General features: G+C 31.3%; 1 protein-coding gene across 1 annotated transcript; it reads right to left on the bottom strand.

The window, feature by feature from the left end:
- Positions 1-2,238: 2,238 nt before the first annotated feature.
- Positions 2,239-19,540, bottom strand: LOC131951351 (TPR and ankyrin repeat-containing protein 1-like). The gene is made up of 25 exons (XM_059313728.1): positions 19,332-19,540; positions 18,290-18,390; positions 17,422-17,676; positions 16,985-17,221; positions 16,270-16,444; positions 15,795-16,000; positions 15,117-15,189; positions 14,704-14,904; positions 14,328-14,424; positions 13,945-14,158; positions 13,424-13,588; positions 13,261-13,340; positions 12,741-12,883; positions 11,824-11,972; positions 11,384-11,528; positions 9,913-10,058; positions 9,458-9,649; positions 8,326-8,547; positions 7,305-7,534; positions 7,072-7,195; positions 6,608-6,820; positions 6,414-6,506; positions 5,577-5,767; positions 3,937-4,093; positions 2,239-3,495 (listed from the first exon to the last, which is right to left on the bottom strand). The coding sequence occupies exons 1-25, from the start codon at positions 19,513-19,515 to the stop codon at positions 3,175-3,177; spliced, it is 4,314 nt and encodes a 1,437-aa protein (XP_059169711.1). The 5' UTR covers positions 19,516-19,540; the 3' UTR covers positions 2,239-3,174.
- Positions 19,541-19,640: the final 100 nt, after the last annotated feature.

The following is a 19,640-nucleotide window of genomic DNA, read 5'->3' as shown; positions in this document are numbered from 1 at the left end:
AGACTTTACCTGTCACACAGACTTTACCTGTCACACAGACTTTACCTGTCACACAGACTTTACCTGTCACACAGATCTCAAACGTGAAACAAACGTTACCTGTAACACAGACCTCAAACGTGAAACAGACTTTACCTGTCACACAGACTTTACCTGTCACACAGACTTTACCTGTCACACAGATCTCAAACGTGAAACAGACTTTACCTGTGAAACAGACTTTACCTGTCACACAGACTTTACCTGTCACACAGATCTCAAACGTGAAACAGACTTTACCTTTGAAACAGACTTTACCTGTCACACAGACTTTACCTGTCACACAGATCTCAAACGTCAAACAGACTTTACCTGTGAAACAGACTTTACCTGTCACACAGACTTTACCTGTCACACAGACCTCAAACGCGAAACAGACTTTACCTGTGAAACAGACTTTACCTGTGAAACAGACTTTACCTGTCACACAGACTTTACCTGTCACACGGACTTTACCTGTCACACAGACCTCAAACGTGAAACAGACTTTACCTGTCACACAGACTTTACCTGTAACGCAGACTTTACCTGTGAAACAGACTTTACCTGTGAAACAGACTTCACCTGTCACACAGACCTCAAACGTGAAACAGACTTTACCTGTAACACAGACTTCACCTCCGAAACAAACTTTACTTGACACACAGAATTTACCAGTTATGCATATCTCACCTGTGACAAAATCCTCAAATGTAAAACAGACTTTGCCTGTACAACAGACAACACATTTGAAACAGACCTCACCTACAATACCACATCCGTGTGTCCTAGATTCTGGAAAACTTACCAGCGAAGAACTAGCAGAGACTATCATATACGCTGATTACGCCACCCTGACACAATTGCGATAACCCCACAATGCAGAAACTACCCAACCGTGTGAGACACTTTTAACTTTAGTCCATCAAGGCAGATGTAGAATTCCAACACATTATATATCCCATTGTTTCGACAGAATTCATCTTTTCAGACTACCATAAGCCTTAACACGAGGGGATGGGGGGGGGGGGGGGGGGGGGGGGGGCGATAATAGCATCAGCTCTCTGACTGTGTTTTGTATTAAAACTTTCGGTGGTTTTTGTAGCATTCACTTTTTTCCAGTCCTTTTTTCAGTAGACAAGTCTAGTATAAGAGTAAACTCTCTTGACAAGGGTTTAGCACTGGCAATGGATTAACTGTCACGAGATTACCAATGTCAAAGGATTAAATCTACTAATTCATTAGCTTAAACAAAGTATTCATAATGTATATTAAATATGACTGAAATAGCAATAACTAACAAAGTGCGGTTATTCCAACATTTGAAAAAAAAATTCTCAAAAATATAATCTTACTTTTGTATTTACTTTACAAACTTTTAGAAAGATTTTTTTTTAAACTAAATGAAGATGGTGGCTTAATATGCATGTAATGATCTGTCATGAAATAAATATTTAAAAAAAAACTAATGTGTGTTGATGTGTTAGTGTGTGTGATGGGTGCACCCGAGGTTGTTTGTGTGGGTTGTTACAGAGGCCTAGCCCCCACCTCAACCATCTCAGTTATATACGTATTAGCGTAGTTGAAAAAAAATCGTCTACCCCCTTACTTGAAAAGGTCAGGGCGCTTTTTAGCAGTCACTTTCCATTTTATTATGGCTTCACAAAATTGCTGTAAAAAAGAGTTTAGTAAGTCCGTCAAGCCATGTAGGCCTACCATTACAATAAGCTTTTAATACATTTTATTCTATCCGATTAGGCGCTCCCACATGACCCGCCCTCCCCTCGCTACGCCTATGTGTTGATGGTGTGAGGGTAATGCGTAAAATGCTTGTTGGTGTGTGATTTACGTGCCACATCTCTACCAGAGTTTCTTCCAGGCATCTCTTCGGGGTGGGGGGGGGGGGGCGAAAGTCTACCGGTTCCCCCCCCCCCTCCCAATCGAGATGGATTTTATATAGTAAACATACACTTTTAGTAGTGACCGCCCTCCACCCCCCCCCCACCCCCCCCCCCCCCCCCCCCGGAGAAAAAAGTCTGGAAGAAACACTGATCTCTACCCGTCACTCCTGCTCGAATTGGAAACTTATTTCATCAACACTCATAAAATCTTTTCTTGAACAAGAAGACTAGTTTTTTTTTAAATAGAACTTTTACTATGTAATTATATAGATTATATAAATTAAAAAATCAAATGAATAAATTACTATCCTTTATAATCTTTACGAAAAAAATAAAAATCTGTTATCTTACTCAAAAAGTTAAGCAAAAATTTCATTTAAATATCACAAATTATTTTTATTTTCAAAAATGTAGACTCAAGCATACTTAAGGTATGCAACAACATAGCAAGATCTAAATTTATAATTAGTAGTCATACTGGAATAAAACAATCTAAAAGACTAGCTATTCGAATACTCTCATTTTAATTAGGTTTACCATTTTTTAAATGTTTAAATGAAACAAAAGGATAATCATATTTTAGATGACAAGATTTGTGATTTTTTTAAAATTATTAGTTACCTCTCTTTATTCAGGAGTTAGCAAAGTATTAATTAAAGCGTGCCATTTTAAAAAAGACAATGGCTGCTTCCCACAATTAAGCCAGATACTACAAATAATCAATGACATTATACTAAAGTTTTATTTTTTTATGAAACACCATACACACTAAGCTAGATTCTAGATCTATATAAAGATCATGATAATTATAAATTGTTATATTAAAGACCTTTTTACTAATGCTTATTCTAACAGTTTATATCACAGGTAAAATAAAAAAAATTAATAGTGACAAATGCATGTATTAAAAAAATAACTCAATTATAAACATTAGTTGTAAAATGTAACTTGTATGCAAAAGCATTGGAAACAACACTATTATAATTTTCACAAATATAACATTTACACAACAATTACAGTAATTCTTCATTAAAAAGAGCAAAAATATACCTAACATAAAAATAGTTAAAACAAAATTAAATCTCATTTATTTTGAATGTTCTAAGCCTTAACTGTCTATGGTGAAAAATGCCTCATGTCGTTACAATTAATTTGACTCTTAGCTAAATTAAAACAAATGATAATGTCTGAATTTTAATCTTTAAAATAATAAATGATCCTAGGGATAATCTAAAGCTGATATTTGAACTTTCACTTATGCTGTGGGTAACATGGACAAATTCATTGTTTCAAAAACTAGTTTACTTTTATCTTCATTCCATTTATACTGCAACATTTCTTCATTTTTTATTCTCAAGTATTCATTTAATGCACTGGCTATAGCTTGATAATTGTTTTCTTTCTGGGTAGCTACAATAAGTTTATTAAGGAGCTTTTTACTTTCTTCTGGTGCCTTGGACTCTTTGACATTTGAATTTGTATTGGGCTTTTTAAATTCTGCACCTGTATTCGTTTTGGATCCTTTTTGTTTTTCAGTTGCTTTTTTATTAGTCTCATCCTCCTTTATTTCTGGTATCTTAATTTAAGAAATATGTTAAAATAATTAATCAATTTTTAATGTCTGTAATTTTTTTTAAAGACTTTTTAAACAATCAACATATTTTAATCTTTATGTAGTCTAGTAACAATGTAATTAGTGGTGATTATCACACAATAAAATAATCAACAATTATATTGTAACTGGTAAAACAAAATTAATTCTATTTGTGTCACAATTCTGTCCACATATTGTTAAAATCTAATTATTTTATCTACCTTTTATTAAAATCTTAACATTGTGTACATATTTTGTTTAATCATTAATATTTTTCCAACATTTTTCTCTAAACTGATCAAGTGACACTTCACGCTGAAATGCTGACATTGGCGCTTAGACATAAAATATCTTAAACCAACATAATAAAACATTTGCTAGAAAATAAAACAAGAATACTTGATACAAAGAATCAAACTGTACCTTCCTTAAAGATTCCACTATTTGTTTTTCAAACTCAATGCTGACAAACTTTCCAGGAATGTTTATTAACACAACAGCCAATATAATGATGTAAGTTTCAGCTTCTTTAGGTTTTAGAAAGATAGTGCTGCAACATGTGTCCTCCATCTCATTAGAACTGTGAGAAATATTTTGTCATTTGGAAGAAAGCTTTAACATATACATATATAGATTATATATATATATATATATATATATATATATATATATATATATATATATATATATATATATATATATATATATATATATATATATATATATATATATATATATATATATATATATATTTTTTTTTTTTTTTTTAAATTTTTAAATTTATTTATTTATTTATATATATATATGTACAAAATGTACAAAATCAGTGTCATTTTTGTAATGAAGATTTGAATATTGAATACTATTTGGGAATTGTACTAACATTCACTCTGTAATGATAGTTTTTGTTGTTTTATTTCTATCCAAATTGAGAATCAAGAAATTTTTATTTATATTATTTTTTTTATTATCTGATATAGTTATAACAAGGATATCAATTGGCATCATTTGAAAACATGTCTACTTAAGAGTAGAGAGAGGGAGGGGGGGTAAACTTCCCTTCCAGCACATGTGTAAGCTGGAGGAATGAAACAATCAGAAATAACTAGCATGAATTAGTTCAAGGCAAAGTGACTCAGCCATGGAGGGTCAGATCATGCATATCTGTATATCCTGATAATATATAAAAACCCATGTGTGCACTCTCTTTCTCTCTTTCTCTCTCTCTCTGTCCGCATGTCCAGAGCCGAAGAGGTCAGTATCTTTAGTGATATATGCAGAACTTAAAGATATGGACTTTTGTTGTAAATAGTATGGTAGATGTTTTAAAAGTATTAACTAAGTTTTATTTAAAGAAAAAAAAAATAAAGCAATATTTGAATGTAGATTCACTTTTTCAATTGTTCAACCTGAATCGCAATAAACAATGACATCACATGACACTTGTTTAAACTACAGAAAGAACACAACACTAATGGCTTCAACTTCCAAATCTAGATTTTATAAACCTACTTATCAAGATGTACGCTATGAAATGTATATAATTTTCTCAGTCAACTTGAGTCAAGTGAATACAAATTGCTTTAGAAAACAACTTAATGACCATTGAACAGCTGGAATCATTTAAGTCTCTTGATCAGTGTACGCATTTAATATAGTTTTGTGTTGACTAATTATTGATTTAATTTGGTTTTTCTCAAAGGCATTGGTAGCCTATGTTATTGTAAATGTGTCAGATTTTTAGCTATTTAGTTATTTCTTTGCTTTGTCACTAACATTGATCAAAACATATAGCATATAGGTTTTTGACCAGCAACTATTTTTTAATTTATTTTTCCAAAAAAGTATAACAGGAAAAATACATAGGCCTAAAATTCATGGGGATTGGGTACCCATGGTATGTAGATGTAGACCTAGTAGTATTCTGAATTAACAAATGTATCTACTCATTTAAGTTTCTAAATCATGTTTAAAATTTAACTTTTTTAAAATCAAAGACATGTATAATAGTTAAGTTGTTAAAATGGAGTAAGTTTAAAACAAATGTTAACATAGAGCCCTACCTATTTTGTTTAGTTTTGCCAGGCACTCTGATCATTGTGGTCAGAAACTGAACCAGTTTATCAAATTCTTGTGTTAAAGAGCTCTCATCAGCAGCTACACCACCAGTTGCATCCATTGTGCAAGCTTTAGCCAGCAAATACTTTCCATGGTAAGATTTTGGTAAAAACACTAAGCTGCATGGATTTTGTTCCTTGTAAAAGATAAAATCAATTACATTATTTGAATTATATTCCTTTTCACTCTTTCTTTTATTTTCTTGACTTACCTAACTGTTTTGCAGATTGGCTAAACTTTGATAATTACAAAATTAGCATTCTCTTTATTATCTTTAGATAGATATTATCGGTGGTATTTTAAACTTGAAAACATGACCACTATCTGTATCTAAATTTAGAGCACTATGCTTGTAACACATCTCTTTGTCTTTGTTTTTGATTGTCCTCTCAGATGGGATTGCCTCCAACATAATTAAGTATTACGTGTCAACATTTTATGCACCATAATGCCTCACATTTCAGCCTGCTTTTCTTTGAGGATTTGCTTGTCCAGCCAAAAACAATCTACAAGGTAGCAGTTGTTTGATTTTGGATTTTCTTTTGCCTAGATAAACTTTTGTCCACAGCTAACGACCACAAACTTCCACTTGATGGGGGACACACATCTACACATACTGCTCACTAGTCCCTTACGCCTAAAACATTTCTGCCACTTGCTTGTATAGTGTTTTAGAAGCAGATCATAAAAGAAATTATAAGCAGCTACCTCTTGCTTAATGCAACAATAAATGAGGAATCTAATTATTTTTACTAACTCGCAGCATAAAATTATCAGCTTACCTCTGTTTCTATAGTTTTTAACTGTGATTGGTCTGGTTGGTTCTCATCTTTTTTTAATAGACTGAGTTCACTGTCTTTTGTCTTTGCTGCATTCTGGTAAGGATTTTAAATTGTATGCATTATCCAAGGGTATATCCAGGTATTAATATAATATTGTACAACATATAAAAGACAAATTTCATAATTCTACAAACCTTTGTCATGTTGAACCAAATTGAAGAGAGATGAATTTCCAGCCAATAGAAGAGCTGCCTAGTTCCAAATATTCTTATGTAGGAAAAATTTGAAATTATTTTAATAAAACACTGAGTTGAAGCTTCTTCCTTTCCTTCAACCCAAAACTGCAACAATTCTTCAAACGTCAGTCCAAGATTTTGTAAATCTGGTTTATTTTTAGCACTTTTTTCCTGGGAAATTATTTTTAAATGTATAATTTTTATGTTTAGAGATACATTTTTCATGCAGCATTAGGAAATAGAATAGAAATAAAATACCAGACAAGATTAAAAAGAGATTGTAATCTTGAAATAAATTTATGTTAAAATTGCATGAGATTGTAGTTTAAAAAATAGTATTAAGTTTCAGTAGATTTGTCTAGTCTACTTAAAATGAGTACAGTAAACAATTTTTAATAAACCATTTATTATTAGTAGCTTACCATTTTGACAGAGAGCTGCAGTTTCAAGAGAGATGCACAGAAATTGGCTTCAGCAAACTTTTCAAGAGAAGTTAATTTCTTCCTCTTCCAATCATCAACTTGGTCTTGATTGTACTGTATATATCTAGATGATAAAAAACAAATCTTTTCTTAAAGCAAATTTAAACTTTTTATCACTTTGTCTGTGTTTAGTCGGATAAATTATTATATATAAAAACAGTTTGAATATTTACTTGACTACTTCATCCTGAAAATCATTTTTTTTTCTGGCTTCAGCCAGGATTTTTTCTACCATTTCTTCATTATCAAACTTAGGCCTGGAGTGCAAACATTGCAGAAATTGAACAAAATCTTGAATTTGGTCCCATCTTGAATTTTCAGGAATTAGTTTTTTAAATTCTGAGTTGAAACTGCTTGACTTTAGTAGTGAGGAGATTTCATTTAAACAACCATCTAACACAACCTGTTTTAAAATTAAAGGATAAGATTTCATTTCAACAACCATCTAAAACAAAATATAATTAAAATAAATAAAATTCATCCACTTTGATGATTAATAAAATATACATTTAAAAATTATTGTTGCTAACTTTACAAATTTATTTTCAAAAATGTATTGAACTTTTTTTATTTTATGTCAAAATGTGTATTTGATTAGTAAAAAGTTATAAAATTATTTTGTAAATTATTGTTCTATGTAACTGAAGATGTCATTAATATTTAAACAGAAACTTTGATATTTTAGAAAATATGGTAAACATAACTGAAATTATAAAACTTATATTTTGAAAAAGTTTAAAATTTAATTTCTTTGTCTTTAAAATTCTAAAGCTAAACGAGATGGAAAAACAGTTCATAATCTTTAAGTCAAAATGTGGATTGTTTTGTAATCAAGTGACATGTGATTTGCCACAACCATGTCAGACTACACCAGATTTGCCCAGCAAAGATGGACTTCAAATGTCCTATAGACTTGACATGTACCAGTAGTGTTAAGAAAGTTCTTTAGACTGGCATTCTAATTCTTTCTACAGAATTTGTAATTGCATGCTCTAAAAATATCCAACCACCACCCCCTCCACCTTCAGCAAATTAAGAACAATGTTGCTTAATGTTTATAAAGTTTTAATATATCTCTATTTTGACAAATAATATGACATTTTTTATTTAAAAGACTATCAGGCTTACATCTAAATGAAACAAATATCTAAAAATTCTTTTAACATGAGTGAAAGAATTTGGAATAGAACTTACTGAGCATTTCAGTAAATTAAAATTTTCCATATTGTCATAACAGTTGCGCCTGTAGCATTTAATGTTATGCTGCAGCTTACAATTTGCTTCACTGCACTTTGGGTTGCAGCATTTGACACCATGCCACTTCCAGCAATTCTTAGCTTGTTTGAAGACTTTCCTTACATTCACAACAACTGTCTCCAGCCAGCTGAGAATGTGCTGCACTAACAAACCAATGGCCTGGAATATTTAAAATGCTCACATTTTTACTGGCAAAATGTTTGTGTTAGTACAGTGTATATCTTTTAGTACATTCTAGATTAAGTTACAGGCAAAGGGTGAAAATGGCTTTAAAGTTTAAAAAAATTAAACGCCTGTCATTGAAGAGATTTAGTTGCTGTCATTTTTATAAATTTTCTATTAAGTAAACTTTATATGTTTCTATTCTTTATAGCTGATACATATTTTAAGGATGGTGGCATATGGTGATGATGGGTTGGTGGCCTATGGTGATGATGTGAGTGGGAAGCCTATGGTGATGATGTGGGTGGGTAGCCTATGGTGAGGATGTGAGTTGGTGGCCTATGGTGATGATGTGAGTGGGTAGCCTATGGTGATGATGTGGGTGGGTAGCCTATGGTGATGATGTGGGTGGGTGGCCTATGGTGATGATGTGGGTGGGAAGCCTATGGTGATGATGTGAGTTGGTGGCCTATGGTGATGATGTGAGTGGGTAGCCTATGGTGATGATGTGAGTGGGTAGCCTATGGTGATGATGTGAGTTGGTGGCCTATTATGATGATGTGGGTAGGTTTACCTATGGTGATGATGTGGGTGGGTGGCCTATGGAATGTTAGTTGGGGGTTGATAAACTAAAGTCTAAATTTTGAATTCCATTATCAATTAATGCCACTCTAAAAAAGCATGAGCAACTGCATGGTCAGATGTTAGAGCTTACAACTGCTAACATGATAGCCCCAAGTTCAGATCCCAGGCTTAAGACTCACTTTAGGGAAACTAAGGTTGAAATACCCCTCTGTATGCCCAGGTCATAGAAACAGATGAAAGTCTAGTACAGGTGTGGGCAAGCTGTGATTAGAGAATTAAGTTGCTACATTGTTAATTTTAAAGAAATAAAATTCCTACATACCTTAGTCACATTCACTGTAATAGTGAAATGATTTTCTTTATTTTCAATGTCATTATTTAGTCTGGAATAGATTGAATATTCTGAAGGATGATAGCTGACTGTATCTAGCTTAGAGTTCAGAGTTAGACCATAAAACTCCAAGTACATCTTAAAAACATCTCTTTTGTCCTTTCCTAATAGTATTCCAATAACCTGCAATATAGAAGTAGAATAAGAAGCAGACATTTTTTTTTTATTTCTACTTTCCTAAAATAATCAGCTGTTATTGTTTCAACAAAAGTGGCTGGCTGATTCTTTTAACCAGTCCTTACCCCTCCCCCTTTTTTTAAGGAGAGTGAGGCATTGGGCTAAATAGAAATATAATATTTATAATTTTAAAGTAACTGAATATTGAAAGTTACATTTTACTATGTTGTCTCACAATAAAAATACTAGTGTAACAAAACAGTTCATACATTCTTGCCCTGAACTACTGTTTGCAGAATAGCATTGCAGTCTTTTGAAGTGGCGTGGTGAGCGCCTATGTTTTGGCACTCACGAAGTTGGCATTCAAGTAAACCTGCAGCGTTGATAGGCTGGCCCTTCTTAAATGCTGACTTGGCTGAAATGACAAAAGGCTTGGGTTAAAAAAATTCTTCTTTCATTTTCAGGTCACGCTATTTATAAACATTCTGTTATCGCTAGATTGTTTTTTTAAAATAAGAAGTTGTCAATATATAATAACGGGGGAGTTACTCTAACTTAGTGGCGTAGCGAGGGGGGGCAGGGGGTGCGGATCGCACCGGGTGACACTATTTAAAGGGGTGACACCAAGGCAAAAAATAGCAAAATATATAGAGAAAATAATAATTCCACTTAATTAAGTTATTAATTCGAGTGTTAAAAACTCTTTTAAGAGCAAATTTGACAAATTGGAAGGGGGGACGCAAATTGAAAGTTTGAGGGGTGGGGGGGTGGGCAAATCAAAAATTGAAAGTTTGTCCCCTGGCACCGGGAAGGGTCGTTAAGCCTCTGGGGGGTGGGGGTGACACCATTAAATGCCGCACCGGGTGACACCCGACCTCGCTACGCCACTGCTCTAACTTATGTATTGACTACTAGATACTTGGGATGAGTGAGGGTGTTTAGAAAATCTGGTACCTTTTGCATATTTTAGACAAAATGTATGTGAAAAAAACTTAATTTCATTTTTAATTATGATAATCTTATGGGGAGAGGGTGAAAATTAGTGATGTAATTTGGGAAGGGGTCCTGTCTTTGGTGATGTGCAATTTAAAACGAGAGCGGTAGAAAATCTTTGCAAAAATTGAGGGAATCATATATTAACAGCCCCCAATATAAGAAGATTACTCACTTACTATAAATAGTTTGATTATCAAAAACAGGATTTCAAAATGTGTTTAGTGTTTAGTCCACTGAAACAAATCTTATCAAAATTTTGTGCAACTCTGCTTTAAATAATGAAGTTGTTTTGTACAACAAAAGTAAATTTATTTATTACAATATTTTTGTGACTTCATTTTTAAAACAAACTGCTGGCATAGCTTTGTGCTCCATCATCCTGTGTAGACTTAGAAAATTGAAATTAACAACTTCTTCAATTAATCTGTTAGTTTACTCCTAAAATATGTTTTTTTTAAATTTTTAACTTTTTTTTTAATTTACTATTCTTTTAAAATTTAGCAAAAACATTATAAAAGATACAAATTAAAAATTTAAACATATTTATAGGTCTAAATATCAGTCATCAATACCATGGCAACCAGTACTGCCATATGCGGCTATATATTATTTTTGTCTATAGTTTAACAAATATTAACATATGAGTTTATCAAACACCCTGAAACATGTTCAATTAAAACAAAACATTTTAATCTGCGGTGTCTAGCCTTAAAATAGGTCTAAATTTCAGTCATCAATTCTCACCACTTTTTATTATATCAGGATCTGCTGCATAACATCCAACCAAAAACTTGACCTGAGCTTCACCATTTGAGTCCCCCAACTCACAATAAACATTTTTAGCTGCTGTTGCAAATGTCTGGATTCTGTTTTCATTTTCTTCTTTCCGCTGTAGATTTAAGATTAGTTATCATTTTCTCAATTTAACAAGATAGATTTTAAACTTGTTAACTATAATCCAACTAAACAAAGACAGCAATAAATATTTATTATGGAGAAACTTTGACGATATTAATTTAGTGAACTAGGAACTTTTTAAAAAGGATAAAGAAGATCAATAACAGATGTATAATATATCTTTACACTAAAATTGTATCAAGAGCAATGTAGCCTTTAAAACTTTTAGAATAGAAGAAATCCTTTTCACATCTTTATCTTATAAAGTAAAAATGAAAACGTCTTACTTCAGTTAGTTGCATCTGCAAGAATTTCCTCAGTAGAGACATGTATATAAAAGCCACTAAAGGCTTGTGAAATCCCTCTTTGGCATACTGTAGGGCACTGTCGTATTCCCCAGTCAACAACATACACTCTGCAGCTTCTCTGGTGTTACCTAGTAAAAAAATTTATACTGCTGCTGTCTACAACATTAATTTCTATCAAAAATGTTTTTAGTATTTCTGAAAATGGGTTTTACCAAAAAGTACGTTACATCCTAGACCTAGTGAAATTAAGGGTAGGGGCACAAATGACATTTAAGGGGTGGCAAATGTGGAGGTTGCCCTTAACCCACTCTTCAAGGGAGTAAAAGCTTTATTTAAAACATGAGCAACAAAAGCAAATGTTGCACTTAGATAGCACATCATATTAAGCAAATTATTTTCTGAATCTATGTCTTCACATTAAAACTTATATTGGACAACATAATGTAGTTAATAGGCCAAATAATCATCAGTTTTTTTTGCTTTACAGAAATTAAAAACTGTAGATTGCAAATTGAAGAAAATGTTACAAGTGCAATTCAGGTAGTTTTATCCAGCCATTTTGTGTGTAAACAGTGTATACAGCATCATACCAATGAAGATGGCTACTTATACCCTTGCTTCAGGTACAAGCAAATTAATGACCCCTGGTCCTACATGGATAATCATATTTCATATTTTCCCCTGGGTTGGGGTTTCTGATTTATAATAATCATCTATAAAAGGTTATTGGGGGGGGGGGGGGAGGTAAAGACAATAAGATGCAGCATTTCAGAGAAATAAAAATTAAAAACAAGACCACTGAGTATAAACTGGGAGTAAGAGTCAAATTGACTGATGTCAATTTTATGACCCCCCCCCCCCCCAATGATAAACTAGACCCCACATTTCATACTGACCTAATTCTCTCTGCAACAGTGCCACATCTAGCCACATCTCCAGTTGTGTGAATAGATCAATCCTCTCCCCTGTCCCAGGCAGCATTGAGGCAATAGACCTCACTTCAGCTAGTTTACCTTCATCCTTGCAGAGCTTAGCTTTCCTGGTTAACATTTTAAAATACTACCATATACACTTACACAGACAGCCATTAACATATAGATATTATATATATATATATATATATATATATATATATATATATATATATATATATATATATATATATATATATATATATATATATATATATGACATATAAGCATAAATATACAAAAATAAATGTATAGACACACCCTAGGAATGGACATATAGGCCTAATCATTGACATATAGACATAGATATAGACATTAACATTTAGATATTGACACACAAATATAATGTCATACAATATAGACACATACATATGTAGAAATACAGAAATGGACAGTAATGTCTGCTTTACTATTTAAATAAAATAGCTCTTTTTAAAGTTTTTACCTGAAGAGTATTTTGGACCGCATGTTTTTTTGAGGTTTACACTCCAGAAGTTCCTTTGGAATTTTTTTGTCCTGCAGTTGCTAAAAAAATATTCATTACAAAAATGGTACATTTTTGTCATGTTTCTCACATTTGTAACTCAATAAACTGACAAGAAAACTACCTCTATAAGTGTGTTGTATCTCTCCAGACACTCTAAAGCTTCATCTAAATAATCACGTGCAAACAGCAGATCTATAGCTTGATTGTATTTGCCCATTGTTTCCAAACAGCGACCTGCATTTATAACTTCACCGCACCTTATATAGTGTTCAACTGCAGTTTGAAACTGTCAAAAAATTAATTGGCACGTATACTTGTTGCTTCCCTAGAGCCTGACTGTTTGAACTACACTTTTCAAACATGTTCACAAGGCTTTAAATTATTGTTTTGACATTTATTGGTGAAATTGAAGGGATATGGCCATGGAATTTTTCTTCTTGTTTTTATTATAAAAAATTATTTTATTATTATATTATTGTAAAAATGTATAAATCTTGATAAAGCAAAAAAAAATAGAGCCTGGTTCTAGGGAAGCAATGTGTGTGTAGGTTGTATGCATGCTAGTATGTATGTATGCTCATTTAAATTTTACCAAAGCAGGTTTAGAAAATAAAACTAAAATTCTAAATGTCAACTCCTTACATCACCATTTTTCTCATTGAGTGTGGCGGATAATGAGAATTCTTCAACATGTTTCAGACAAGTGGCTGCCATCTTTATTTCATTCAGTTTTACAAAAGAGATTGCTGTTTTTATAAATTCAGACTTTGAATCCAGTGGATTTAGCAAGTTGCTCAACTCTTTAAACTTTGCAAAAGTTAGGGCCTTTTCTTCACAAATTTCCTGGTTAGCATGTCTGCAAACAAAAAACAAATTATCATGATTTAGTAAATAGAAAATTTATTTTGAATTAAATTTTAAATTAATTTTTTTTGAAATCTTATTTAAAATAATATTAATATTAAAATTATGCATTATATATACATCAAATTAAAAAAATGTAAAAATATATATTCTTTATTTACTTGTAGCATTTTGCTGCCAAAATATACTCCTTTTTTACCATAAACTCATCTCCACGTTTTTTCCAATCAGTTATGTCTGAAGCTTTAGCAAAGCTCCCTGATAATAGGATTATCATAGGATTTATGCATACAGAAATGATGATTGTATACTTAGGGGTTCATGAATATTATTGAAATGGGAAAATAGATTCATTCAAGGACAACTCAATATTTAATTGTGAGAGAATCAATATGAGAATAAAAACAGATGTGTGATTTAATTGTAATGCTGGGCGTAATTAGTTTTTAACCTTAAATGTGATATTATTAGTGATCTCAGTTTGCTTTTAAACTTTAATCTAAAAAAAAAATTTATGATTTTAATCTTCTACCATACCTGATGAATCAGTAACTAACTTTCGCACTCTGAAATATTCAAACATGGGAGCCCTTTTTTTGTCATCTTCGTCAAATATCCAAACATTAGCTCGAGCTCGGGTTAAAGCTGTATAAAGTTGCTTGAGCTCTGAGCTAAGAATTTTGTGCTGATTTGGATCAAAATCCAAAGGGTGAGGACGGTTAGCATGTTTCAATAGATCTGTAAAGAGGAAAACTAATTTTAATTGTACTGTAGATTTTTTTTCAACAATTATTTAACTTAAGATTTTTTAAAATTTAATACTGTCTCTGAAAAAAATCAATTTTATAATTCTGACATAAATATAATAAATAAAATATTTTAAAAATAACTTTTTTTTACATGTATTATTTCACGAATGTTTACAGTTTTGGTAGTTTTTAGCTTATTACCCAGATTCAAGTCACCTTCACCTTCACACAATGTATTTAAATATTTAGTTACAGCTCTCCATTCAGAATCAGCCTGTCACAAGATATCATAGAAATAATCTCATTATTTCTTTGAATTTGTTTTCATTAAAATGTTACATTTGATTCTGCTTGTTTCATATAAATATTAGATATGTTTCTGAACACACAAAAAACAGTCTATGTTTTAATTTTTTTTAAAGATTTTAACATTACATTTTGTTAACAAAATTTGAAAAAATATGTTTATATATATATATATATATATATATATATATATATATATATATATATATATATATATATATATATATATATATATATATATATATATATATATATATATATATATATATATAATATATTTAAAACACCTACACTAAAACATGCACACAAAAAATTCTAAAAGCTGATGTTTTAAAAAAACATCTGTAATAACATCTGGAGATCATCAACTGTAGTTTTCAGTGAGTTAAAAACTGTACTCTACTTCACTGTGATTTAGAATTATACATCTTTGTATACATTCATATATATATATATATATATATATATATATATATATATATATATATATATATATATATATATATATATATATATATATATATATATATATATATATACATGTTATTATTAGGTACAAAAAAAAAAACTTACAGCAGAGTCTTTGAAAAAGTTGTACAGAAGCACGTCATCAAACTCAAGCCCTTTGGATTCAAATATTGTCAGAACTATAGCATGCTTTAGGTCGTGGGGCAGTTTGTCTTTAGCCTGGTCATTGACCACTAGAATAGCTTGGTCAGCACCAAACTCAATGTGAGATGTCTCCCTGTTGTTTCCAGCCAAAAGTAGAAGCAGTTGCTCTAAAAAAAATTAGACAGAAATAAAAATAGTTTTCTTAAGCTCTGAATTGGTTCCCATGTTAATGAAGAAGTAAAACATTATTTGAAATCTGTCTGGTTGTTTCTTATTGTACCTTATTTGCTATTGTGTTTTAATTATCAGTTATAATAAGCTATATTTTAATATATAGTATATCAATCAATCTGTATTATTTAGTTAAAACTTATTGAACATAAATTGCAAAAGAAAATTTTGCTGTTTTTAGAAGTAAAGAGTTCCAAAACTTTACCAGAGCTTGATGACTCAATAATCGCAGGCTTTGGGCCATCAAACATGCCCTGATCTCGATCCAGCTGATCAAATGATCGAGGAAAAAATTCTTCAAGCAAATCCAGTACAGCTGATGCAAGTGCCAGAATTCCTTTATGTGATCTATAATTGTACTTCAGATGAAGAAGGGGTACCTGTTGCAACAGTATATATTTAGGGAAAACAAAGCCAACAAACTCAGTTCAAGATGGGAAAAGAATGTTTCAAATGAAAATAATAATATTCAAGTCTCATAGTTTATTAAGATGAAAAAGGTAATGACTTTAAATTTAGGACAAGATCTGTAACTGGCAAATTAAACACAACCATGATAATTCTTCTTCAATCTACATTATTATTAGAACATAATGCAAAATCTGTTCCAAAATTTAATTTTTATTAGTAAAATTTAGATGAAAGTTGTTAAAATATGACCAATGCTAAAAATGGGTTTAAATTCTATTTATTAAAATTTACATGGTTGTATGGTAATAGATCTAGATCTATGCAAATAAGGTCTAGAAAAACACTGAAGTAATTAAAGGTAATTTACTTAAATGTGTAATAGATCCATTAACCTGAATATTAACATGATATAATAATAATTAATTCAGATAGAAAAATTAAATTGTGATATTTTAAAAAAAAACGTTGACATGTTTATTAGTTAGCTACTTAAAAGTATTTGCATTTACACTGCAATCTAGTTGCTTCTTTTCTACTTCTGCAGAATGCTTTGTCTGATAAAAAAGTGTTCCTAAGTCCACGAAGCGAAATGATATTCCTTTCAGTATATTTTGGGCAGTATCACCAGTAAGAAACATTTTGTTGACATTTTTACAAAGTAAAATCATAAGTGCCAGTTCAGCTACTGTGAAGTCTTGAGCTTCATCAACATAAATTTCATCTACTGTCCAAGGAAATGATTCCATCTAGAATAAATTTACAAGATTTATGTTAGATTCTTTTTTTTTTATTGTTACGCAATTTATCAAACAATTATTTTTACCCACTAAATTTTAGACTAAAAGTGTCTAATTATGTCATTTGTCTCAATTTCAAATTTGTTATACAATATTTAGGCGCTTCAAGAATGGTGTTTGAAATTATATGCTCTTTTTAGTCTACATACTTTTTTCATTCTCTTGTAAATTTGAAAAACAACATCCATCTCATCAAACATCCCAAGTTGCTTCTTCAATTTTTCATAATGTTTATAGCATTCATAAACAAGAGGGCGGCTTTCAGTAAAATTAGGAGCCTGCTTAAAGCCAACAGCTTCATAATCTTCCAGATTTAAGAAACCTTTTTCAGTGAGTAAAGCCTCTTGCGAACCTTTGATAAATGACATGATCTCAATCCAAACTAGAGAAGGGTGGCAGTTAATCTATGGAAAACAACAAAGGCTGGTTGAGGATCTTAGACACTCAAAACAAGCATGAGAAATTAGTTATACTATATCAAAAATTATTATAATTGTAGGACCTAAATAAATATTTATAAAAATCAGTTTCAACATATGTTGAAATGTGTAGAAGTTGAAGCCACACCATGTCTGGCCTATAAAGTTGAAACAAAAAAGAGTCAATTTTTTTATTTGCCAAATTAAAGTTTTATCTATTGTAATATTTTTATTATTAAAAACACAAATGATGACAGTACCAAACATTAACCTTGATTGATTGAACTATATTTTATTGGTCTGTATAGTATAGGCCTACAATTGGGTATTTAAAAAAATTAATAACATATTTTTAGGCCTGCATTTTAAAAAATATAAGACTAGAGATAAAGAGGTATCTGACGCTTAAAATTTTCAATTTAAAATCTCACACTTTACCACTTGTCATAATTAATAAATGCTAATTAATCTGATACAAAATTGAAACAAATTAACTTAATAAAAAATAAAATTATCAATGAAGTTGATTCATGGAATTAATAGTTTAACTTCAAAGACTCATAACTTTCTGTGTCTTATTTAACCAAAATGAGAGTACCTGAACTTTCTGCAAAATACGTTTCCAAAAGGAAGAGCTAAACACGTCATAAGTGCATTCCTGTTGCTTTTGTTTCCTTTTCCCTTCATTGCTATTCAGTGCTAAAGTAAATAAAAGACATTTTGTATTTCAATAACTTATTAAAAACAGTTATGTATATAATTGTAATCAAAAGAAAATGTATTTAAAATATTAATTGCAAACCCAGTGAGAAATGATTTTTAAAGCGCACATTTTTCATCTCATATTCTAAGATTGTGTGTACCTTCTATATATAACTATTCTTTAAAAAAGTTCATTTCTAACAGACAGCAAGAAAACACTGAAGGTTACTGACACTTGTTGAAATAGGACCAAAATCTCCCTTCATGTTTTAAAGAACATAGCAGTACAAAGCAATTGTTTAGTGAGCTATTTCGTAATTTAGCCATACCAACAGTTTTTTTATTAACATGGAAGGTTGCTAATGCTAGCCTGTAGTTCAGACATACTGACATTTAATTCCTAACATGGAAGGTTGCTGATGCTATCTTATAGTTCATCCATACTGACATTTTTTATTAGCATGCAGAACTTTATTTATGATACTTAAAATCAATAGAGCTATAGGTCAGCATTAGCTTTAAGATTAGGTGAGAGGTAAGTTCATGGTATAAAAACCATTATTAGCAAGGTTAATTAATTAATATATACTTATTTATGAGACACGTGGCCTAGCGGTAGAGAGATAAACTGCTAACCCAAGAGTCTCAAGTTTTAATCCCGGTTCAAATCAATGGAACGCCCGTGAGTCCACTCAGCTCTGATGGGTACATAACTTACATTATGGAAACAAAGGCGGTTGTGCATAGTGACCACACTACCTCTTCATATGTCAAGGTCTCTGAAGCAGATGAACTCTAATTCATCTGCCCCATGTGTATTGATATGATGGTGATATACTTATTTATATTTATTATAGAAGTTAACACACCTGCTTTTTTTATTGCATTCAAACAAGGGTTTAAGGAGCATGGAAACCTAATGTGTATCAATTTTTTACCTGTTTTTTTATTCCCCTCAAGCAAGGGTCTAAGGAGCATGGAAACCCAATGAGTATCAATTTGCTGTTCCCAGCCTGGAACTTCTGTCTTTAGGAAACCATCTTCGTCTCGTGGGAAAAAAGTATTTCCATCATGCACATCAGCTGAGTCATCCAGTAGAAGAAGGAGTTGTTTGGATGTCATGAAAAGAGGATATGCTTTGTCCTCAATGCTCTAGAAAAAAAAATAGTCTTTGTTTAAATTAAGTGTCTTTAAATTACAATTTTCTACATCAAAATTTAAACTAATTAGCTCAAGTGTAGGGTCTA

The sequence above is a fragment of the Physella acuta genome, unplaced genomic scaffold (assembly GCF_028476545.2).
Source record: "Physella acuta isolate Inbredline_101_S28 unplaced genomic scaffold, ASM2847654v3 ptg000065l, whole genome shotgun sequence".
Taxonomy (NCBI): Eukaryota; Metazoa; Mollusca; class Gastropoda; family Physidae; genus Physella; species Physella acuta.
The sequence above is the reverse complement of the archived record's forward strand: the minus strand, read 5'-3'. Positions and strand labels throughout refer to the sequence as shown.